At 35.0% G+C, this 25531-nt stretch overlaps 2 protein-coding genes and 1 long non-coding RNA gene across 3 annotated transcripts; 1 reads left to right on the top strand and 2 right to left on the bottom strand.

Moving 5' to 3' along the window:
- The first annotated feature begins 1744 nt into the window (after positions 1 to 1744).
- Positions 1745 to 10923, top strand: LOC143555244 (zinc finger protein BRUTUS-like). Its single transcript, XM_077044831.1, has 13 exons — positions 1745 to 2053; positions 4604 to 5008; positions 5929 to 6257; positions 6344 to 6569; positions 6660 to 6828; positions 7336 to 8448; positions 8814 to 8985; positions 9113 to 9334; positions 9426 to 9563; positions 9650 to 9884; positions 9969 to 10028; positions 10531 to 10602; positions 10695 to 10923. Exons 1-13 carry the CDS (start codon positions 1745 to 1747, stop codon positions 10824 to 10826), a joined length of 3582 nt encoding a protein of 1193 aa, XP_076900946.1. The 3' UTR covers positions 10827 to 10923.
- Positions 10924 to 15534: 4611 nt separating this feature from the next.
- Positions 15535 to 16133, bottom strand: LOC143555238 (uncharacterized). The gene is made up of 3 exons (XR_013139169.1): positions 16094 to 16133; positions 15890 to 16010; positions 15535 to 15669 (listed from the first exon to the last, which is right to left on the bottom strand). It is a non-coding gene; the product is annotated as an uncharacterized LOC143555238 (long non-coding RNA).
- Positions 16134 to 24456: 8323 nt separating this feature from the next.
- On the bottom strand, positions 24457 to 25107 carry LOC143555236 (uncharacterized). Its single transcript, XM_077044823.1, has one exon. The coding sequence runs from the start codon at positions 25042 to 25044 to the stop codon at positions 24457 to 24459; it is 588 nt and encodes a 195-aa protein (XP_076900938.1). The 5' UTR covers positions 25045 to 25107.
- Positions 25108 to 25531: the final 424 nt, after the last annotated feature.

Here is a 25531-nt window from a genome sequence, read left to right as displayed (position 1 = left end):
CACGTGGTATGACAAGAGTTGGTGAGTAGGCAGCGGCTAATAGTGACATACAGTGTAGGAGCATGCTGCTCGCCATACTGTTGTCCATAAGCTGTCGTATCTTTAGTCAGATATTTTTCCCATACCTCGTCAGGTACAGTACAGAAGATCTTCCCGTATCGTACGGACTGACTTATTTGGGCATGAGTATTCCCCCTCCCGCCCTTGTGCGGGATTGTTCCCGGCTTCGCTCATTCCTTCAGGTGACACTGAATGATCGAGAGCTAAGTGCCTTGTGCGTGTAGCCTTGCTGCGCGGGTGGCTTTCCCTAATGGCTTGTATCCGAGGCTGCGGGGACAGGCGGAGTCCTTCACCATTGGGAGGCATTTCCTGCGGGTCCAGCTTGCGTACTGCGCGTAAGGACGTCACGTCTCTGAGCATGGTTGGTCCTGCGGATCCAGTTGGTTTCTGCGCAGACGTCCCTGTTTAAGGTGAGTCTTGCGGGTCCAACTGGGCTCTGCTGGGACCTACCTCTTCAATAAGCATCATTGCATGTTTTAAAATATTCATTCCGACCCCAATATCCTTTGTATTAACGTAGATAGATAACTATAAATTTCTTTATTTGACACAAATACTATTTTACTTAACCAAGAGTTTTTTTTCTAGACTTTTTTTATAAGATAACAATTATCAGTAGTGGTAGATTCAAAAACTTTTAAACTTTTCTATTAGGTCACCAAATTTTGGTGTTTGGTAGTCTATTACTCGATTTACAAGTTTTCATGTCGTGTTGAGCACTTGAGCCGACTCAAACCAAATGTATCACATCGACTCGAACATATAGAATCTAATAGTGAAGAACTAGTTTACACAACATCACTCTACTTTCATCGTCAATGTAGGCTATGAAGCATTCTTGTAATCACAAAAAGTTTCTACACTAAGTTAATTATTATGAGATTTGTGTGAACTTGACATCCATTTTGATTTTATCTCAAGGATTACCAAAAAGAAAAAAACTCAAGGCCCATCGAATATTAATGATAAGTTAAACAATTTTATCGTTAAAACATTTGTGTTAAGCGATATGATATGGAAGCCAAGTGTCATATTAAGAGTGCAACCATGACGGCTATACACGCTTTACAAATCACCGAGCTTGTCTTTAACGAAAATCTCAGACTAGAAAGTAAATCTAAACGTTTAAAATTTAAACACAAAAGAAGTAAACACACTTATCAAAAATTGTTTATTTTATACAAACAAGCTTATCTGGATAAAATCGACTATCAATTTGAACCTTTGTGGAATCGATATCATGACTACACTCTTATCCTTCAATAAGTGTGTTAACACATCATTGGTGCAAGCCACACCCAAACAAAACCATCCCAACCCACACTCGTGTGCCACTCTTCCTCACACGTGCCACCCACACCACGACAAAACAACACCTCCGTCCATCACCGGGTCAAATCACGCCCGACTGCCACCTCACATTATCCACGTGGCACACCATATATTGCTCCCTCTTTATCCATCCAAAAATTATTAACCAGTTAACATTCAACATTTAACAGACTTAACAGTTAACAAACTTCCGTTAACTTTAAAATAACACATAATAATAATATCTAGAGAGAGAAAGTTGTTATTTGTTGTTCATCATACTGGAGACATATCACATATCTAGGGTTTGTGAAATCCGAATCGGATTACATAACAATAACAATAACAATAATACGTTGATTTCGTGTTATAAATGGCAACGCCATTGACCGGATTACAGCACCGGGACGGAGGCGGAGTGGCGGTGATGACGGCGGCGTCCGGCGGAGGAGCAACGGTGAACCAGATCGATCAGCCGAGTAGTACAAAACCGGCGAAGAAGCAGAGTTCACCGGTGCATATATTTCTGTACTTTCATAAGGCGATACGGTTGGAGTTGGATGCGTTACATCGGTCCGCTATGTATTTTGCGACGAATTCTCATGTGGAGATTGAGCCTCTGCTTAAGCGGTATTATTTTCTCCGGTCGATTTATAAGCATCACTGCAATGCTGAAGATGAGGTTTGTGGTTAAATTCACCTAAATTTTGTTCAATTGTTGTATTTATTGTTCAGTTGCCTTAGGTTTATATGTTCATGTGTAAAATACCTGGTGGTTAACATAGAGATTAAAATTAGTAAGGCTGAAGGTGAGGTAAATTATGAGAAATAATACATGTGTGGTGGTGTTTTGAACTTTAAAGCAAGCTTAATGGTTAAAATGGCAGTTTGTTGCAAGTTTGTGATATGTTTCATGTTATTTTTGATAGTGAAGATGAGAACTATTAAAACAATTAATGAGATGCTAAACTAGTGATAGAGCTAGTTTTTGCGAACGGTTTATTCATGTATATGGTGGAAATGATTTAACATATACACAGTTAAAGGGTGCCCTAGGTTTATCTGTTCCTGTGCGCATCCTATTTTACTTGAGAAATACCTGGTGTTAAGATACAAATTAAAAAAATAACGTGAAAGGTGAGGTAAATTATGAGAAATAATACATTTCTGGTTGTGTTTAAACTTTAAAGCAAGTTTAGTGGTTAAAATGGCAGTTTGTTGCAAGTTTAGGAATGTGAATATGTGCGTATTTAGGTTTGTGATATGTTTCATGTTATTTTTGATAGTGATGATGATTTTGTTCTGGGGAATATAAGTTAACTAGCTGTGAAGATGAGAACTATTAAAACAATTAATGAGATGCTAAACTAGCGAGAGAGTTAGTTTTTGCAAACGGTTTATTCATGTATATGATTGGTGGAATTGATTTAACATACACGGTTAAAGTGTGGGCTAGGTTTATCTCTTTCTATGTGCATCCTGTTTTACTTGAGAAATACCTGGCGGCTAACATACAGATTAGAAAAATAAGGTTGAAGGTGAGGTAAATTATGAGAAGTAGTATATGTGTGGTGGTGTTTTTAAGTTTTAAAGCTAAGCTTACTTGTTAAAATGGCAATTTGTTGGATGTTTAGGAATGTGAATATGTGCATATTTAGGTTTGTGATTGGAGTACTGTGTAGAAATGTGTTAGATATGTTTGATGATATATTTTTGATAGTGGTGATGATTTTGTTGGGGTAATATAAATTAAATAACTGAAAAGATGAGAACTATTAAAAAAACAATAAATGAGATGTTAAACTAATGATAGAGCTAATATTTGCGAACAATTTGTTTTTAATCTCCTTCGTAACTGCGGAATTGTGATTTAATTGATGATCAGTGCCCTAGGTTTATCTGTTCCTGTGCGCATCATGTTTTATTTGAGACAAACCTGGTGGTTAACATAGAGATAAAAAAATAAGGTTGAAGGTGAGGTAAATTATGAGAAATAATATATTTGTGGTGTCGTTTAAGCTTTAAAGCAAGTTTAATGATTAAAATGGCAGTTTGTTTGAAGTTTAGGAATGTGAATATGCGCATATTTAGGTTTGTGATTGGACTGTGTAGAAACGTATTAGATATGTTTCATGCTAATTTTGTTTGGGGAATATAATTTAAATAGCTGTGAAGGTGAGAACTATTAAGAAACAATAAATGAGATGCTAAACTAGTGATCGAGCTAGTTTTTGCGAACGATTTGTTGTTAATATTCATAACAGCTGAATTCTGGTTTCATTGATGATCAGTTAGGAGTGAGGGATTTGCCATTAATATCAGTTCTGAAATGACTAATCATACTTAGACGTAGCCTTGTTAAAGATGAATTAGTGAAGGTTGTTAAATTGGTTCCGTCGTAAAAGGAAAACTCCAGGTCAGGAAGTAAAATTTTTAACATAAATTACATTGGTTATGGAGGTCGTATCTGTTTTTAGGAATAGAATACATCTTCAATTTCGTTATACAAAAGCTAGGAAGAGCCTTTGAATGCTAATATAAGTCTGGCCTCTTTTATCTTTTTCGTGTCAGTAGTATATGTTTTAGGGAAAGATGATTAAAAAGGGTATCCATACTTAGGAGAGAGACCATACAAGCGACTTGTGTTCTACGGGATTCTTTATTTTTTAGCCCATACGTGTTGACATTGTGGTGACTAAGAAGCATGAGAATGGGTGTGAACTGGTTTTGGCACTGATGTCCACACATACATTTTAAAGAAAATAAAGACAATAACTTAACGGCTCAAGTAACTTTTAGGTAATACAAAATAATCCATCAAAGCAGCTGCTCACTGGCATCCTTTGTAGATGCTCTTCACTAAAACTATGTCAAACTAACATTGAGAGCCTTACAAAGATCTTTTAGAGTTTAATTTGGCAACCTTTTTGGCATTAAAAGCGTTTTGACTCCAAACAATGAAATCCTCGTGTTGTCTGTAAGGGCATCTCTACTTTAGCATCCTGTTTTTATGGCAGTTTCTTATTGCTAGATCTATGCTATTTCTTTATATCAGCACAATTAGTTTTCAGTTAATCTTCTTAAAATCAAGTTTAGCAACTTTATATTCATGAATCAAGCCATTGAAATTTTCTTTCGGCGAACTGCATTTTATTTCCCGTTATCGTGATTTTTAATTGGAAAATGGCACACAAAGTAACTTTTTATTACCATTTCGCTTTTGTGTTGACAGGTTATTTTTCCAGCTCTTGATATCCGTGTTAAGAATGTGGCTCGAACGTATTCTCTTGAACACGAAGGCGAAAGTGCCATTTTTGATCAACTCTTTACATTACTGGATTCAGATATGCAAAATAAAGAAAGCTTTAGAAGAGAATTAGCATCATGCACAGGAGCCCTTCTAACATCAATTAGTCAGCACATGTCCAAGGAAGAGGAGCAGGTCATACCGTTGCTTGTTGAAAAATTTTCATTTGAAGAACAAGCTTCTTTAGTATGGCAGTTTTTATGCAGCATCCCTGTAAACATGATGGCAGAGTTTCTTCCATGGCTTTCAGCCTCGGTATCTCCTGATGAACGCCAAGAAATGCATAATTGTTTATGCCGAGTAATCCCGGAAGAAAAGCTTCTTCAACAGGTAATTAATGATTATTATATATTTATATTTAAGGGGGAATTTCATACATGCCCTTATAAACTTGTAAAATATCATATATACTCAATCCAAACTTAGTTATGTGCTCTTATAAAGTAGCTGAAATATCATATCTACTCATTTCATTAAAAACAATTCAACAATGACCATTATTTTTCTAAAGATTTGAAATTTCATATATAATTATATACCCGTTGTCAACCTTAATATATATTTATATATAAACCATATTTTTCTCAAAATATGATGTAAAAAGAAGTCATATCCCGGATGAAAAGCTTCAACAGGTGATTTTTTACACTTTAAAAATTCTATTTATATTTAAGGGGGGATTTCATACATGCCTTTATAAAGTTGTGAAATATCATATATATTCAATCCAAACTTAATTTATCATATATTCTCTTAAAACTAGCTTAAATAGTTAAATATCATATTTACCCATTTCATTAAAAACAATTCAACAATGACCATCTTACTCTTAATTTCTAAAGATTAAAAATTTTATATATACCTATTTTCAACCTTAATATATATTTCTCTATAAACCGTATTTTTCTCCCAATATGAAACTTATCTATTTATATTAAAGCAAGTCATGGTGAACCGTTTTACTTTCTTTTTTAAACTTCAGGTTCAAAATGGGTAAATATGAAATTTTAAAGTTTCAAAAAAACAAGGTAAGATAGTCATTTTGATTTGTTTTAATGAAATGGGTAAATATGATATTTTAACTAGTTTTTAAGGGCATATATGATAAATTAAGTTGGGATTGGGTATATACAATATATCATAAGTTTGCAAGGCTATATATGAAACTCTTTCTATATTTAATTATTTATCAGTTTAAAAGGTTTCATTCATCATCCCTTCTGATAAAGTATATGTTCGTGTTATTAAAGATTATATTCACGTGGATGGACGGTGTCAATAGTCTCAAGAAACGAAAAAAACTAGAAGATGATGTCACTTATCAGTGTTCTCCAATGGCTGAAGGAAATTGTGCATGCTCATCTTCTCGACCCAGTAAACAAGAATCTTTTTTAAGGTCTTCAGATTCACCTCTTGATCGCCCTATTGATGAAATATTGCACTGGCACAAAGCGATAAAAAAGGAATTAGTTGATATAGCTGAAGCTGCTAGAAGGATACAATTATCTGGAGATTTTTCTGATTTATCTGCATTTAATAAAAGACTGCAGTTTATTGCAGAAGTTTGCATATTCCATAGGTAACATAACACAAATAACATAACATAACATAACATCTTTCCGTTATATAATGTTTTTGATATTATTATTTACACTTTTGGTGCAGCATTGCAGAAGACAAAGTTATATTCCCTGCTGTAGATGCTGAGCTGTCATTTGCCAAGGAGCATGCAGAAGAGGAAAGTGAATTTGACAAATTTAGATGCCTGATTGAAAATATCGAAAATGACGGAGCAAACTCGTCTTCTTCTGAATTTTGTTCCAAATTGTGCTCACATGCTGATCATATCATGACTATCATTGATAACCACTTCAAAACTGAAGAACTTCAGGTAACCAACCGGCCTTACACACAAAAGAGAACACATTTTTTTTCTCACTATTTTACCTTCTGCAATTAACTTTTCTTGTATTAATCATAGGTTCTCCCACTTGCATGCAAGCATTTTAGTCCCAAAAAGCAGCGAGAGCTTCTATACCAAAGTTTATGTGTGATGCCTTTGAGATTAATCGAGTGTGTTTTACCATGGTTAGTTGGATCACTTACTGAAGAAGAAGCAAAATCGTTTCTTCATAACATGCGTATGGCAGGTTTGTCTCTCTCTGTTTGAAATTTACTAGGCTTGTAAAGGAAGTGAATGGAGGATGTTCATGTTTGTTGGTTTAACTTTAACCGAACAAACGATTGAACATGAACAATTAAACGAAGGGGGTTTTATTGTTCGTGTTCGTTTGTTAAGAAAATGAATATGCTTGTGTTTGTTTATGTTCGTTAGTTAACAGTATAAATGAACGGCTCACGAACGTAAACAAACAAACATAACTGAACGTAAAATAACGAACGTAAATGAACACATTTAAAATAATGAACGTTCGTGAACATAAATGAGCGAACGGGACGTGCTAATGGCTGTTTGTTTAACTAGAACAAGACTTTTGTTCATGTTCGTTCGTTTATAAAATAAACGAACATCCCGGCAAATGGTTCATGAAGTCTTCACTGAACACTCTGTTTGTTTACAAAATTAACTTTTCAAATTGGTATATCATTTGTTGCTAATTCACAAATTAATTAACTTATTATGGTGTTTTGGTTAGCTCCTGCTTCGGATAATGCTCTCGTGACACTCTTTTTGGGTTGGGCTTGCAAAGCCCGACCACGCGAAATGTGTTTATCTTTCGGTGCAACCGGATGCTGTCCCGCAAAAGCATTTCTAGAAGAAAATAATGGGTCAGGCCCGTCTTTTTGTCCATGCAACCCGCCAACCAAACGACCTGGTTCCACTTCACGAAAAGAAAGCAATGGTAGTACTGGAACCCTAACCGTTCAAGTAAAGCAATCTTGTTGTGTTCCGGGTCTCGGAATGAACAGTAACAAATTAGTAGCGGGTCCCACAAAATCTTTACGATCTTTATCGTTTGGCCCGTCTGCTCCTTCGTTAAGTTCCAGTCTTTTTAACTGGGAAACGGGCATAAGTTTGATCGACGAGGGTACGGGCCGACCAATCGATACAATTTTCAAATTCCATAAAGCGATTCGTAAAGATTTGGAGTTTTTAGACGTTGAGTCGGGAAAACTAAACGAGTCAAACGAGAGCTTTTTACATCAGTTTAATGGTAGGTTTCGTTTATTATGGGGTTTATATCGAGCACACAGTAATGCGGAGGATGATATTGTGTTTCCCGCGTTAGAGTCAAAGGAAACGTTACATAACGTGAGCCACTCATATACATTAGACCACAAGCAAGAAGAAAAGCTTTTTGAGGATATATCAACTTCACTTTTTGAACTTTGTGAACTTTATGACAAAAGTAAATCTATTTCTTCCAACGGTAATGATACTTTGAGAAATTATGCTGAGCTGGCAACAAAGGTTCAAGGGATGTGCAAATCCATTAGGGTGACACTGGATCAGCATATTTTGCGTGAAGAATATGAACTTTGGCCTTTGTTTGATAGACATTTTTCTGTTGAGGAACAAGATAAGCTTGTGGGTCGGATAATTGGTACCACGGGTGCTGAAGTGTTGCAGTCGATGTTGCCATGGGTAACATCTGTACTTACTCAGGAGGAACAGAACACAATGATGGACACGTGGAAACAAGCTACTAAAAATACTATGTTTACAGAGTGGCTTAATGAATGGTGGGAAGGATCTTCTCCATCTTCCGAGGTGTCACCATCTGAATCAGATAAAAATATGTCACAAGGTTTGTTATTTGACTTCTACAATTTTTTTTATATATTTTTATTTGATGACATGACAGCTGATATGTCTGTAACTTTTGACCATGTTGACTTCTTTCTTGATCTCTTGAAAACTGGTTATTACTTTCAATCAAAGTTTTTGAACATTTGATGTCTTTTTTTCTTTTAAGTATGTATTTCTGTTATTATAATGATATTCATACATTTAGGATGACATGGCAGCTGACAAGTCTGGAACTTTTGACATGTTAACTTCTTTCTTGATGTGACACTTAATAACCCGTTATTACCTGACATACTTTTTGAACATTTGATGTTTCTTTTGGTTTATGTTTTTCTGTTATTGTAACGATATTTATAATTTTAGGATCTGAGTCACATGAACCCTTGGATTCAAATGATTATACCTTCAAGCCTGGGTGGAAGGATATATTTCGGATGAATCAAAACGAGCTCGAATCAGAGATAAGAAAAGTTTCTAGGGATCCAACTCTTGATCCCAGAAGGAAGGCTTACCTCATTCAAAACCTTATGACCAGGTGTGCTTTTCTTTTTGTATTTTTCATTTATTTAAAATTCTTAGTGTTGGCAAGATGGGTCGGGCTGAAACTGCTACCTGTCAAAAGTATACATTCTTGTTGACTTATTTATGTACGGTTAATGCAGTCGTTGGATTGCTGCTCAGCAGAAGTTACCTCAAGAGAGAAAAGGCGACATGTTAGATGGTGAAGGTCTTCATGGATGCTCACCTTCATTCCGTGATGCAGAGAAGCAAGTATTTGGCTGTGAACATTATAAACGCAACTGCAAGCTTCGTGCTGCTTGTTGTCAAAAGCTATTTACATGCAGGTTCTGTCATGATAATGTCAGTGACCACACAATGGACAGGTAACCTGATAATAGTTTAATATATCTTTTCTTTTGGATTTAATTGAATAATAATAGTAGTAATAATAATAAAACTTTTTTGCTATATCAGGAAGGCTACAACTGAAATGATGTGTATGAACTGCTTGAAAGTTCAACCTGTTGGGCCAATCTGCTCAAGTCCATCTTGCAATGGACTTTCCATGGCGAAATATTACTGTAGCTACTGCAAATTTTTCGATGACGAAAGGTGAACGATTAAGATTAAACAGTTAGATCAAGATTTTCACAAGTTTTTATTTTATTTAATTAATTTTGTCTTGTTTTAAATTTCAGGACTGTGTATCATTGCCCCTTTTGCAATTTGTGTCGGCTTGGAAAGGGGCTGGGGATCGACTTTTTTCATTGCATGACGTGCAACTACTGTTTGGGGATAAAGTTAGTGGATCATAAGTGTCGGGAGAAAGGTCTGGAGACAAACTGCCCAATCTGCTGTGATTTTTTGTTCACATCAAGTGCAGCAGTCCGGGCACTTCCTTGTGGTCATTTTATGCACTCGGCTTGCTTCCAGGTGGCAACCTGTTACATAGTTTTCTTATATTTCTTTAATCCAAAACTTTTTATGCTGAGTTATTGTTGTTTTTATTTCTTATAGGCATACGCATGCACACACTACATCTGTCCAATATGCAGCAAATCCATGGGAGATATGTCGGTAAGTCTAAATAACCTATAACCAATATATACGACATAACGGAATCAAAATAACCGAGCCCAACCCAGAATTGACGGTTTGGTTTTATGTTTTTTCCTTTCCGAAAACGAATTTCTAGTTCAGTGTCAGTTTTGCATGTACCAAAAACTGAAAAACCCGACGTTTATTATTAAGTTTGTGGATTATAATTTTTATTTTTGAGTGTAAGTAATTTGTAATAAAATAAATTAATAAATGGTGCAGAAAAAAAATTAGACACAGCCATGTAATGACCAATTAATCGTTAGTTATAAAAAAAAGTTTATGGTCAAATTCATTATTTTGGGCTTTATTTTTATGGAAAAAATTTTTCAAGCCTGAAATGGCTAGACCAAAAAAACTGAAACCAAACTGAACGACAATCGAAACCAAACGCTTTTTGAAAATTCAAATACCAATTTTTCGGTTTTTAAAGGTTATTATAATCCAGTTTTGGAATTGATGGAATATCTTTGTCTTGAAGGTGTATTTTGGTATGCTTGATGCTTTAATGGCTTCTGAGGTGCTTCCAGAAGAGTATAGAAACCGCTGTCAGGTGAAGTTTTTTAAACTTTAGTTCTATTTTAACAAAATTTTATTAGCATGTTCTGTTACTGAGTTAACTCACTTTTGCTTAAAATTATTCAGGATATATTATGCAACGACTGTGACAAAAAAGGCAGTGCTCCTTTTCACTGGCTTTACCACAAGTGTGGTTCCTGCGGATCTTACAACACCCGGGTAATTAAGGTCGATTCAGTTGCTGATTGTTCAAACTAGAAGGTAAAATTGTGTAAATACAGTAGAGAATTGAGGATATCTTTTTTCTTCATGTTCTATATATAAAGGCAGGACAATTTATAAGCGGTTTTGTACGACGGGTCTTGATAGATCCCGACATTTTATTTTCAGAGCACTTCTTGCTAGAGACGTGTTATGTCATATTCCTTTTGCTGCATTTCATTTGTTAGGGTTCTGCTGGATGTTTATTTTGGTTATTACAAATCATGTAACAGCCAGTTTTGTTAAAATACTTTTATAAAACTTGTTTACTTAAAATGGCTAAATGGGTAAGCACCTTCTCTACACCACCACCGTCACTGCTATTACCTTTGCCACCACAATCGCTGTTGCAGACACCTTAGTCGCCACTAGCTGCAAACACCTTCGTCACCGTTGTCGACACCATTGTTGCCTTGTCGAATTCGTCACCACTGCCATCATTATATGAAATATATTGCTGGTGTAGTTGTCATCATTTCAAATTCCACAGCAACATTAACCACAATGCCAACGCTGTGGCCACCCACCTTTTATAGCCTCATACGCTTCCACCTGGTGTTCGCCTCTAGTCGGTCTTGCAAAAATCCTGACTATGCGTCGATTAATCCCTGATCAATCGCTAGCCCCCACCCTATTGATTAATTTTGGGTTAGTCGGTCAATTAATCGGTCAATGGTCAAATCCGGCCAAAAATCGCGATTTATCAAACTTAGTCGGCGTTTTCTGGCGAGGTTTTGGCCAAAATCGGCGGTTTCCGACGAGATTATGGTCAAATTCAGCGGTTTCCAATGAGAGATTCCGGCCAATTTCCAGTCAAAATGTATGTGTATATATAAAAATGAAACTACGTATAAAAATTGTGTGTATATATATAAAACTGAAAATCATACATTAAAGTCCAAACCGATTAATCGCTAGTCCTTACCCCACCGCCCGACTAGCGGTTTCTACAACACTGCTCCCAGTCACCATAAAAAATGATCCATTGAAGATTTGAAGCAAAAGGTCAAATTCTATTTTAACTTAAAGCAAATTGATACTTGTTAAACGGATTTTTTTTTATCTGAAATCAGCTTGACATAAAACGGCTGCGCTCTTATAAAATCTTTACTTGTGACAAAATATATATATATATATTTTTTTGTAGAACATAACTCTTTTTATCACCTAAAATTCTACCTTACCAATTTAGAAAGTATATGATCTATATGACATTAAAATAGTTCAGTTTATATTAATAAAAATCACGAAGCAACAGTCTTGGTTTAAGATGCCGGTGTTGCAGACTAATCTTTTTTATTTATAAAGCGGTTGATGTAATAAATACGAAAATATTAAAATAGATTGTCCAAGTAGAACGAATTTTTGCACGTTACTCCTTTGTTTTATTTATTGAATTAAAAATATTATTATGCATTTAATTTTAGCGATGAAGTTTTATTGTTTGATATTAGTTATACTTTAAAAAAATTAATTTTAACAAAACAATGATAGCCTATTAACCTTCATGAAGTATAAAAGCTAAATCACCAACTGAATTTTAATAACTTGAAAATATAGACTATTGAGTATTGATTAATAATAATTCTTGCTATTAATTTAAATAGTGGTACTTTTAACTTTTAGGGTATGTTTGGTATGACGGAATGGAATGGATGAGGGAATGGAATGGACATGGGAATGGATCATTACCATTTCATTGTCATGTTTGGTTACCATATAGGAATGGAATCATCATCCCTTTATTATTATTGTTGTTGTTGCTACTGGTACTACTAGTAATAATAATAAATAATATTAATAATATGAATATTCGTATTAACTTATTTTTAAGACTTGCGCGCTTCAACGAGACCACTAAAGCGAATAAAAATAGTCATAAAAGTATTGAATCACACATGCGTGAAATAATTAAAAATATCTAAAAAAATTAATTAATAAATAGTAAACGAGCGGAGCCCTAGTCGAGCTCGAGCTTGAAAAACTACTTACAAGCTGAACTCGAGCTTTTAAAATAAAGATTGAAACGAGCCGAGCTCAAGCTTTGTGCAAGCTAGACAAGCCACGCTCGAGCCTGGTCGGGCTCGGGCTTGGCTCGTTTAGGTAAAAATGAAACTATAAATAATACCTCTTGATATTGCTCAGTGGTTGCTACTTACTACATGGCCAATATAAAAATCAAACAAAAGGTACCTTTCTATGTTGTGATCTTGTGCAACATGCTTTAAACTTTGTTGCAATTCAAACTGATATTGTGCATTCACATTCCTAAACATATAACAGTTATTAAGACAATGTACATGAGTTGTGCAGTATTCTCAGCAACCTGGTTGCGCGACACACAATCGAAAATACAAAACTGTGTCAATACTTAAATTGTAATAAAGTGTTATCAAGTTTAACAATTTTATTTGATCAATGATATGTCAACGAATCATGCATGTGTGCAAGGGCGAAGCTTGTATTATGGCCCGAGTTGCCTTCGGGCGTCCCCGTTCTTTGCTCAGTAGTGCAAATTTATGCGTTGACGTTTGAAAATTTTTATACGTAGTATAGATTTACCCGTTTTCATCCGAAAGTTTTGAGCCCGGTCACCCTGGTTCATGCATTTTATTATGCGTACTGAGTCCTGCCACCAAACGATTTCGTCCAAGCTTCGTCATTCCACGTGTGCATCCAAACCATCCAGTGCATGGACGCATGGATTGAGGGGTATGCTCCGAGTCAACTTACCTTGCACTTTTGTAAGTGGTTTTTTCCAATTAACTATTATAAGTTATAAATTTAACCATGACTCTATAAATTAAAATTATTCTTAACAGATTCAATATAGATGAAATTGTGAAAGCGGACCTTTTTTCACGTAAGAATTCGTCGTTTGGTTGAATCTGCTTATTCCTCGATGCTCCATAGGAATCCATCGCTATTCCTTTCCTCCACCGAGAACACAAGAATTCTCGCCCACTTCCTACAATCCGGCGTGAACCTTTGGGTAGGCTCCGCAGGATCAACAACATCAGTCGCACAGAGTACAGTAGAATTTCTCAGTACGATCATTCGGGAAGTCCCTCCGAGGATGACTCCCATACAATTCTAGAGAAGTGTCTATGAGTTAAAGCATCGTATACATATAACAGCTTGCCACTTACGCTCCGCCATCCATTCCAAATTTAGGAATTTATGACTCACAAGAGATGATGGTCAATTTAAGACATGTTAGTTTTAAGTAGTCCATTTCATACATATTAATTCATTATATTCCATCAAGATCGAATCCTTAACATAACCAAATAATACATACACTAACAAAAGAACAAATTAAATAATATAATACATATTGTCATAGGCAGAAGATTTCCCTACGGATCTAACCCTAATGGGAACATAAATATTTATTACACACGTTAATGTGAATGAATCTTTGATCAATATTCAGGAAGCCTTTTCATGAACTTGACTCTCGAACCAGGAGAAAATGAATTAGTGATCTTGTTCGGAGACGATGATGATACTGCATCCAACAACTTCAAGAAACCTTGAGGGGAGAAGAGGTAATCACTACTATTAGGTGTAAAAAACGGGATATCAGATGCAAACATATTCAAAGGCGTATTAAACACCGGACTCTTCGATTTCACACCATTATTTTTCCCATTTTCAATACTAAAATCCTTGCAAATTTCATTCTCCTCAAGACCATATCCATCAACTAGGCTTTTGTTCTTTTGGGTGTGTATGACTTTTGGAGAACGAGTATAGATTATTATCGGATCCTAACCAACTAATCCTGTCCACGACCACCCTGCTGCGAACGGGGTAATGGATAATCCGGTAAGTGAAATCCCCCCGCCCTGGCCATCTCACGAATGCACTCCATCATCCAATCAATCTGCTGTTGCCTCAGACCCGTATCGCCACCATCCCCGACCTCCTGTCGGAGTGCACTCTCGAGAACCCTCTGTCTAGAAAAGGTGATCAAAACGCTATACGTTAGTATTCTTTTTTCTCCCTAGCTTTTATATATATTTAAATCAATGTGTTAAGCATGATTACAGAAACCATACCAGATCTAGTTATTTAAATGAATCAGTTTAGGATTAAAAGCATGCAATACCTAGATCAGACTCCATCCCATTGTTCTTTCCATCTTCAGAATTTTCACCACACTGCCCTGCTGACGCCGAGTGCTTCCTTCGTTTCTCACTTTCATCGCTGAGTTCTTTTCCCCGCCCATCAGAACTAGCTCTCTTCAAAGACTTTTCCTCTCTACCTAAAAAAAGGTGGCCAAAACGGTATATTTTAGTATTTTTATTTTTTTTTCTAGCTTGTATATGTGACTACAGAAACTATATTAAATTTAATTATTTGAATAATGAATCAACTTAGAATTGAAGACAATGTAATTAACTTGATCAGACTACATTTCATTGTTCTTTTTATCTTTAGAAATTTCACCACACTGCCCTACTGATGACGAGTACTTGCTCTGCCTCTCTCTTTCATCACCATGTTCTTTTACCCGCTCATCAGAAGAACTAGCAATCTCCAAAGACTTTTCCTTCTTGCTTGATAAAGTGGTCAAAACGGTATATTTAAGTGTTCTTTTTTCCTAGTATATTTTATGTGTAATTACAGAAACTTTTTACTAAATCTAATTATTTGAATGAATCGATTTAGGAGGCTTTATGGATTTGAAAATGCAATACCTTCATCTTCAGGAAGTTGACCACAGTCTACAATTCGTACCACCCCAGAAGGGCTTCCTCCAGGTGTTCCAAACTCATCAATATGACAGAGAGTTGGCATCCCTTTTAGTACCTTCCCGAAAACAACATGCAGCCTACCAATATAACCGATTAAACAAGGGTTACAAACAATGGCTGGTCAAGCATTTAAAGGCCTACACCATCATGATATCATAATCAAAGAAAGAAATCCATCATGTAATTATAAACTTATAACAGAAGCCCTTTAAATGCTGAATTGGGAAGACGTTTCAAAAAAGAGAGATTGGCTTGAAATGAATCGATTCCAGGTGCAATTTGGCAAATGACGTTTACCCATCAAGATATCCTAGATGTTTGAAGGTTATAAGAAACAGAGATCCATTGGTGTCCCCTCCGCCTATATTTCCCATGGATAGCAAGCCAGGCTCACTATGATACAGTTTAAAATCCTCATCTACAAAAACCCGCGGAAAGTATTAGTGCCGACATGAGTTATAGGAACTGATAGAAGAACCTTGAACATGAATAAAATTGTACCTTCGAAAAATCCTCCATAGATGCTATCCTCACCTTTGCCTGCAAATGCAAGCAATCAAAAGATCAGCCCTATACACTCAATCGAAAACAAGACTTAAATAAAATGCATACCATCTTGCTCCTCTGAGAGGTCACCTCCCTGCAACAACGAAAAAAGTTAATATACATAAACGTGTGGTGTAAACGAACTCAAAAGCTTGGTTGAACATCTATAAGTATATAAACAACACACCTGAGCAAATAAGCCTTTATAGATTTGATGGAATACGGTTCCTTTGTAGTGCAATGGCCTTCCAGTAGTTTCTGAGTACCCCATTTCCCCTACACATAAAAGGATAATAAGAGAACGCAATTACTGCAAACAAATGTTTCTAATATCTTATTATAATATGCGCGCAGAGCCTACCTGTGCAGAGTGCTCGAAAATTCTCCGCTGTTTTAGGCGTGACGTTCTTAAAAAGCTGCAAATATAATTCAGTGAGGCTGGGAAATTCATCCAAAAGGTAATGAAGAAACAAAATAGCACACTGCTGTCTGACCTCGATGACTACTCTTTCAACACGATCTCCATCGACAGATATATCCAAGAAGACGCCAGGGTTATTCTCGTTACTAGCTTTATGAACTAAACCATACAATCAATCAATCAATCAACAACAACAACAACAACAATAATAATAATAGTAATAATTAATAATAATATTATTATTATTATTAATAATATTATTTAATATTGTTATTATTAATTATTAATTATTATTATTATTATTATTATTATAAATGAATGAAGAGATCTAAAAGTAAAAGTATTAGCATACAAGGTATGCAATGGTTCGATAAAACCCTAACCCTAACTCTAGCAATCGCATGATACAAACTCTTAACGAATATGCCTTGTGTGTTCGATCGATTAAGATTGAACGCAATTGAAACAGGAAAACAAACACACAGAAGAAGATAAGAGAGAGAGAGAGAGAAGAAAATACTCACCGCCAGAACCACTTAGAATCATCTCGAAGAAGACGAAGAAGCACAAGAGGAATTCAAACTCAGCCCCCTCAAACCAAAAACCAGGGGATACTAGTGATCAACGGTTCGATATTCGATTTTTACTTTAGCGCTTCTTCGAACCGATGGGTTTCGTAAGGCCCGTAAATTAACCGAACGTTCGGTGAACTTTCGTGAATCATTCGACGGGAAGTTTGTTTATGTTTGTTTATTTAATAAACGAACGAACGTGAATAAAAATTTTGTGTTCGTTTAATCAAACGAACAAACATGAACACATGTTCTGTTCGTTCATTTATGTTCATGAACGTTCGTTTATATTTGTTTATGTCTGTTTATTTATGTTCGTTTATGTATTAATAGAAAATAATTAAATATCATCTGGATAGGTAATCAGCTTAAAGGTTTTATATTTGTTAATTTATGTTCATTTAAGTGTTTTAATTTAAGTTCGTTTATATTTGTGTTCATTTACTTTTGTTCATACATGTTCGTTTATCTTTGTTCAGTTGTGTTCGTTTAGATTTTAAACAAACGAACACAAGTGTCCATCTTTAAATAAACGAACATGAACATAAATATTTGTTCGATTAAATGTCCGTGTTCTTCTGAATTTAAATAAACGAACTTGTTCGTGTTCATTCGATTTGTTTAAAGGCTTTCATTATTCACATTGATGTATACATCGGTCTCAATCTCTATGCTCTGCCGATTTTGTTTGCGTTCGTTTGTGTTCGTGAACCATTCGTGAACACATTGATTTCCTTAATGAACTAACACGAACATAAAATCTCGTTCGTTAAGTGTGCGTGAACCGTTCGTGAACACATTATTTTCTTAACGAACAAACATGAACAAGGCCTTGTTCGTGTTCGTTCAGTTCGTTTACAGCCCTAGGTTTTCACCAGAATTGGAGATAACCAGGATGCGCCGCGCTTAAGGGCTATATACAGCCACCCGGCTGGCGGTGGCCTTTTGCCATTAGGTCACCCTGTACTGAGTACCTAGGCATTCGATGTTTGTTGATCGTGAAAAAAAAAAGTGAAGGTAACCTAGTTTGGCTTTTAAAATTTAAAAGTAACAAGTTTGAGGTTTTAATTCTGTAACGAGTTTACCCTCACTAATCTGTTCATTTTTGTATAAAATGTTTCAACGTTCAATATCATCCACTCCGACATGTAGATTCGCGGTGATATGTTGAAAGATTTTGAAACGGATGATGAACTTTGTTTGAATGGTGTCTATGCTCTACTCAAACACAAAGTAGTTAATGTTAGTGTTGTTAAACTTCAAAATGGTTGCAAATTACGGTTCTAAGAGCGTTCTCAGCCCGTCCCTCATCCCCATTTATATAAGTATATTAAAAATCACTGTATTTTTTCTCATGTTCAATTAAATAACGGTTTTCTATATCCTTATTATTACAGTTTTTCTTTCCTATACTTTAACAAATATTAAAAAATAAATTAGGGGCAAACAAACTATCAAAAAAAAAAAACATTAACTTTTTTCTCTCCTCTACTCACAACCTCACCTTATAATTTAGAAAATCCCATCACATATATTTAGGGGATGGGCCGAGAATCCTCCAAACCATGTTTTCTATGCGAAAAGCTTTGCTTGGAGAAATCGAAGGAACATGTATCACACACGCAAATTCTGAAAATATCCACCATCATAAAGATAGGTTTAGCGGGATAAGTGCAATTGGGAGTGTGAAACCAGATCATGGTTTATATGGTTAACATACCGTTTTGATTGCCATTTTAGACAAAGGGGCCTGAGAGTGCACTCCCGTCAGGAGTCAAGGTTGATAGTGTAATGGACTTGAGGCAGCAGAGTGTCACACCCCAACCTAAGGCGGAAATGCCGGGGCGTGATCCGATTGCTCACAGCTCGAAGATACTATTATATATAAAATGTGACAATTATTTAATTAATTATTTAATTCAAATAATACACAATATTCAAATACAACAATACAATTCAAATAAATAAATACAATCAATTAAATTTAAGTTTGTATTCAATATAACCATAAGGTCTTTCTAAGTGTCCATCCTTCAACTCAGGCAACCTGCATATGCGAAGAAAATGGAGTTTTGGTCAACAATACATGTTGAGTGAGTTTACCACCAGTTTTGCAATAAAATAAGAATAATATAATAAATAAGCAAAACGTAATAAATGCGGTAATGAAATCAAATCATAAGTAAATAAGTTGTCGACTAAACCATTGCCAAGCGAATTGGGCGCCGGCAAATCAACCATGAGCAAATAAGAATAAGACCGTTGCCAAGCGAATCGGGCGGTGGTCAATAGAATGAGAACCCTCTCCAGGGGATATGTCAAGCGAATCAATACAATAACACATAAGCATATAACAAGTAGATTTAATTAATCACCCACAATTACACGTTTGCTATTTTTGATATGTATGTATATATAGATATGTATGTATAGTATTATATACGCATATGTCCCCAAAAACGTTATGAAAATCGAGTAAAATAGGGGAATGATAAAACTCACCTAATCGAATAAGCCAAACGGGAATGATTACGACAAGAAGGTGTAAATCACACTTCTCGAGAATTATCGACAAGAATCCTAATTAAATAATGTTATAAGTGAATTATAAATGATACAATACGTATAACAATCTTAGGTTTTAGATACGACTTGAGTTATATTTATGGTTGGTATGTTATGGATTGAACGATTGACCTTTATTAATTATTATCGTTTAATTATAAAATCATTGTTTATCATATAATCGAATTTATAAATAATTAGTTTTGAAATAAATATGAGTTGAGACATATAATGATAAACGTTTAAATATATAATTATCACAAAAATTTATATTTTGGAAATCTTAACGAAATTTGATGGTAAAATATAGTTAACATTTTTAATTCGTTTAATACGTTTATTATAGTTTTGTTTTAAAAATAATACACATATATATATTTATAATAAATATAAGTAAATTGATAAATACGTTTTAACAACAATAAGCCTCGATATTTGTTTCGGTTTTTAATAAAATAATAATGGTTTTTTATTATTAATAATATATACATACATATATATATATACATATATATCTACACACGAAAACTTGTAATGAAACTAGCCGACACGAAACATTCATGAAACATTAATTAACTTTTATGACGTCGGTTTGCATAAAATATTGTTTATTTGATATTTAACATTAATTATAATATTATATATATAATTAAAACAAGCTTAACAATCAAATAAAAATAAAACCAAAAAAATAAAATCGGGCCGGGACTCGAACGCGCGACCTTTAGGTGACGAACAGGGGTGGACGGCCAAAACTGTTACAATTAAGTTTAGGGGTTTGGTTCGTGCTGATATTAGGAACGTGCAGACACGAGGAATTGTGTTATGGTTAAGCCTAAGTTATATACTCAAATCCTAAGTTAGGACGGTTTAACAAACGAATCAATACGTTTAATTTGGATCCTGTTTCTTAATTAAAGGGTTCGTTTAGGCCGAAGATAACAAGAGTAATCAAAAACTTGATTCGATTCCTAATTTAAACTGATAATTGTGGCTTAAGAAAGTTAAACGGGTCACGGATTTGGGTTACGGATATGGGTTAACGGGTTGGGTAATGGGTTATGAAGTTTTATGCAGAAATTGCACTTTGGTCCCTATAGATTGAAGGTGGAAACATTAGAGGGTTAAAGTTTTAGTTTCGGGTTAAAAACGTATATCTTTCAAAGTTAAGTATATATTAAATCAATATAATAAATAAATATAAATTGTATAATACTTTATCGATAAACGTGATACTTTTCAAGGTTAAAAACTACCTGAATCATAAAACGAGTCGGGTTATGGATGTAAGTCGTATGTGGAAAACCCGAGTTGTTACACAAAGTGTCACACCCCGACTTAGGGCCTGGGTGCAACACCCGTTAGTTGGTATCTATTTTGAAAATATATCAAAGTTGCGGGTTTAATTTAGCGGAAGTCTTTAAAATACATTATTCATTTATAAAATGTCGGGTTAGAATACCCGTTGAATATTGTATGATAAAATACGAGTGGAAGTATATCAAAAATAATAATATTATTATATTGAAATCTCGAGATTTGAATACCCGTTTTAATATTTCAAATATTTATCTTTTTGAAAATATTCTTTATAATATTCCGAATAAAATATCTGAGCCATCAGATAACGTCTAATGACTATATCTCCAATCTTCTAGTCTGTCTTGCCTGTTAGTTCTATTTTTTAATGTTTCCCTGAAATGTGGGGGGGGGGGGGGATACGTCAGCACACAACTAGTGAAACGTTGACTCAATAAAACAGTTGTTAAAATACAAACATAGTTTTCTGTTTCACAATCTCAGCAGGAACGCCTGTCATTCCTAGGATTTGCACCACTGCCCTACACACACAATTCAAAGGTTCCTCGAGTTACATAGCCCCTGTTCGAAGACAGTCTTCCCCTAGGCTATGTGACCCTGTTGGAGAACTGGTTATGATTGACTTGGTTTTGTATGCCAAATGGTCAGTTATGTATGGATCCAGACACATGTGTATTCAGTCTGAGTTGCTTTTTATTATCTATTTTGTATTGTAACGATTTTAGAGACACGTAATCTCATGTAAACATTTATTACTCTTTGTAATAACAGTCTGTTTATTACAAGAGTAAAATCAGTTCAGAAGGTTTAACGTATTCACCGTTGTTGTCAATTCGGTGACGTTTGAAAACCTTTCCTGTCAGAATGTTAACCTATATTTGTAATAGGTTTTGCATAAATACTTTGATTAATCAGAAAACCTTGGGTCTGATCAGCAGACTTTAAGTCTGTTCCGTTCAGCAGACTCTTAGTCTGATCAGTAGACCTTAAGTCTGGTTTTGTTAGCTTTAAACCTTAACTGATAATTTATTTAAAGAAATATTTAGACATGTATTCTTTTAGTTTATTTACAAATCATATGCTAAGTTTCTTCTTTATGAAGAAACATCTGTAACAGGTTTTTTCTTCAAGAATAAAAGTTAATTTAGATATAATCTTAATATGTAAAATCTGATGTTTCTTAATAAAGAAACATTAATCTGACTATGTCCCTTGTAAATAAAACTGTATGTTTCTTAATCTTGAAGAAACAATATTTCGGCTATGACCTTTGTTTAGGAATATTATATTTCTTAATCATAAAGAAATATTATTTTAACCATAACCTTTACTTAAGAAAAGTTATATTATGCTTAACTGAGATCAATGTTCGGGCTATATCCCTGACTTATGGTCTAAGCCATTATAATAATAAAATAATAACTTAATCAGAACCCCTACCTCGCACGGGTATTCGGAGCTAGATTCTTAAGACTTGATCGAGCAACACTTCTACTCTCTTATTGCGTTCTACAGCTTAAACCATCAAAGCTTCGGTACCACGTTCCACGAGACCGGCACTCAAAACGAGGCTAAGTGTGTGAAAGTAGTGTGTGATTTGGTGTGAGTTAGAATGTCGTGAACCCTCCCTTTTATAGCCGAATTTGGGTTCCATCGCGTTGCACGATGGTCCCTTCTCTTAGACCGTCGCGTAGCGCGGTGTCAGGAGAATAACGCATGTATGCTGACTTAGCCCTAGCATCTGCCACGTGTCCATTACGTTCCGAAGAGTGCGCCATCAAAACGCCACATTACGCCCATCGTCCGAGTCCGTGCGCGTCGAGTGCTTCGCACACTCTGTTAGGACTATGAAAAGTGGTTAGCCACATAAGAATATTACTATGGAAAGTCTCTTCCTTATAAAAAGCTTCCATTTCTTTTCTTCTTTCCATGTGAGATGGAAGTTCTCTTTCTTATTTATATCTATGTAGAATGTTTCCACTTTCTTCCATCTTTCCATGTGGGATAGAATTTTCCCATTTTCCTTAAGATGAGATGTTTTACTTTTCTTATCTCATTTTTTCCATTACTTGTTTTTTAGATTTATTTTTAATCTCTCATCTTTCAAAGTTCACATTTTTAGCCTAAAATAATTATGGGATTTTCCGGGATGTTAAACAGAGTGATTGGATGATGGCATCCGTGCACGAGCTTTCCAAGACAGGGGGTGTTCACTTACCACAGGATTAGCTGGTAAGGAATCCTGTATTTTGTTTGGCTTTTGAGTTGTACTTGTCTGATATATTTTGTTTACACGGTTTCTGTTTTAACTTTTGTTAGTGATTTTGTGATGGATTCTATAACCCAATATTTTCGTAACCGGATCAGACAGCGAACCGGACGGACAACCTGTTCAACCGGTCGGACCAGCCGAACAGCGTAGGTAAAAAAATGACGGGGTAGGGTTGGAAAAAAGATTTTTCACAAAAAATTTTTTTTTCATAGTAAACCGGTTCAACCGGTCAGACCCCCCCGGTTCTCTGGAAGCCGAGCGAACTATATAGAAGCAAATCGGTCAGTGGACTGAATCCCGGTCCGACCGGCCGGTCCAATTTCAACAACATTGCTTTAACCTAAAACTTGTAGTATCTTGTTTTTCCCATGGATTTAGTGACCAACGCATGGTACTAGATGAGTTCATTACAGAACCAAAAAAAAATTGGAAATTGGGAAACCATCAACCAAACAAACTCCGGTTGAACTAATTCAAGTGACGTTTGTTCTTAGCATAGCATATTAATGTTATAATTTGTTTAGGTTAAAACGAAACTATAAATAATCTCTCTTGATATTGCTAAGTAGTTGTAACATGACCATTAGAAAAAATAAAACAAAACATACCTCTCTTTTTTGTGATGTATCATCAGTAGGTGCAACTTGTTTCTCAATTCTAAGAGCATTCTCATCTAACCTCTCATATTATGTGAGGGGTGTTTTTATAATTTAGAGAGTGATTCAGGGTATTGTGAATGAAGTGTTTTTATATTTTAGAAAAAGTAGTGATTTTTCTGTATATTTGAAATGACTGTTCATCCCCTATAACTTTTTAATATATTTTGAAAGTGGTTGTGAGTGAAAGAAAGAGAAAATGTTATGATAAAATGTATAAAAAATATTATTTAATTGAAATGAAGAGAGAAAATAAAGTGAGTTTTAATGTAATTTTTGGTTTGGAGATAAGGAGTGAGATGAGAATGCTCTAATTGATATTGTGCATTCCTAAATATATACCCAGTTATTCCATCAAGATCGAATCCTTGTCATAATCAAATAATACACTAACAAAAGAACAAATTAAATAATATAATACATATTGTCATAGGCAGAAGATTTCCATACGGATCTAACTCTAACGGGAACATAAATATTTATTACACACGTTAATGTGAATGAATCTTTGATCAATATTCAGGAAGCCTTGTCATGAACTCAACTAGCGAACCAGGAGAAAATGAATTAGTGGTCTTGTTCGGAGACGTCGATGATATTGCATCCGACAACTTCAAGAAACCTTGGGGCGAGAAGAGATTATAATCACTACTATTAGGTGTAAAAAGCGGGATATCGGATGCAAACATATTCAAAGGCGTATTAAACACCGGACTCTTCGACTTCACAACATTATTTCTCCCATTATCAACACTAAAATCCTTGCAAATTTCATTCTCCTTAAGACCATGTCCATTAACCAGGCTTTTGTTCTTTTGTTGTTGTTGTTGTTGTTGATGTTTGGAGCATGATTTACCTGTGAGCTTTTGAACAAGAGCCATGAATTCATGAGGTTTGGTGTGTATGACTTTTGGAGAACAAGTATAGATTATTATTGGTTTTCTTATCTGCGGCTGTTGTTGCTGGTGGTGGTGGTGGTGCCTGTGAATGGTGCGAGATTCTTGTTTGATCTTTAACGGCGTCGGTCGCGGACCATTGATTACGAATCCACTTTTCGTATGTTGTTTGTGTTCACCATCAAGAAACCTTTTAGGACTCATTTTTACACCAAAGATGCAAACTTTTTACCAAACCAAGATAGAGGATCACAAAAGTTTGATATATATTAGATGGGTGTTATGTTAATACTTAATAGGTGTAATGCTATTAATACATACACACATACATATGTATGTATATTAAGGTTTGAAGTTGGAAGCCGACTATGGATGACGTTTTTTTTATTAGTATAATTATTTATTTTTTTGTGACAAAAATAATAAGAGAAAAAAACTAAGGCCTCTAATCCGACCGTTGACTATGTTATGTTAAGATGCCGGTTAACGTTTATGTCACGTCTGCAAAAAGTCAACTCCAACAAGGGTATGCCGGTCGTGAAAAATAAAATATGTATCGCCGGTTTGACAATTTGAGGTTATGAGGAGTCAAATGTCAATATCCCATTTGCACGTAATTGTTATTTTTATTAAATAATGAAACTAGTTAACTAATATTTGTACAAAATAATTATGTTTATAACCATGAAAC

The sequence above is a fragment of the Bidens hawaiensis genome, unplaced genomic scaffold (genome assembly GCF_021521415.1).
Source record: "Bidens hawaiensis isolate Kalapana, Puna unplaced genomic scaffold, B.hawaiensis_p1.1 tig00018028_1, whole genome shotgun sequence".
NCBI classification, from domain to species: domain Eukaryota; kingdom Viridiplantae; phylum Streptophyta; class Magnoliopsida; order Asterales; family Asteraceae; genus Bidens; species Bidens hawaiensis.
The sequence above is the reverse complement of the archived record's forward strand: the minus strand, read 5'-3'. Positions and strand labels throughout refer to the sequence as shown.

Bases quoted from the DNA above. Each gene is read 5' to 3' on its own strand.
- LOC143555244 (XM_077044831.1), top strand. From the start codon at position 1,745: ATGGCAACGCCATTGACCGGATTACAGCACCGGGACGGAGGCGGAGTG. The intron at 5,009-5,928 runs GTAATTAATGAT...GTGTTATTAAAG, and splicing joins AAGAAAAGCTTCTTCAACAG to ATTATATTCACGTGGATGGA. The intron at 6,570-6,659 runs GTAACCAACCGG...TATTAATCATAG, and splicing joins TCAAAACTGAAGAACTTCAG to GTTCTCCCACTTGCATGCAA.
- LOC143555236 (XM_077044823.1), bottom strand. From the start codon at position 25,044: ATGAGTCCTAAAAGGTTTCTTGATGGTGAACACAAACAACATACGAAA.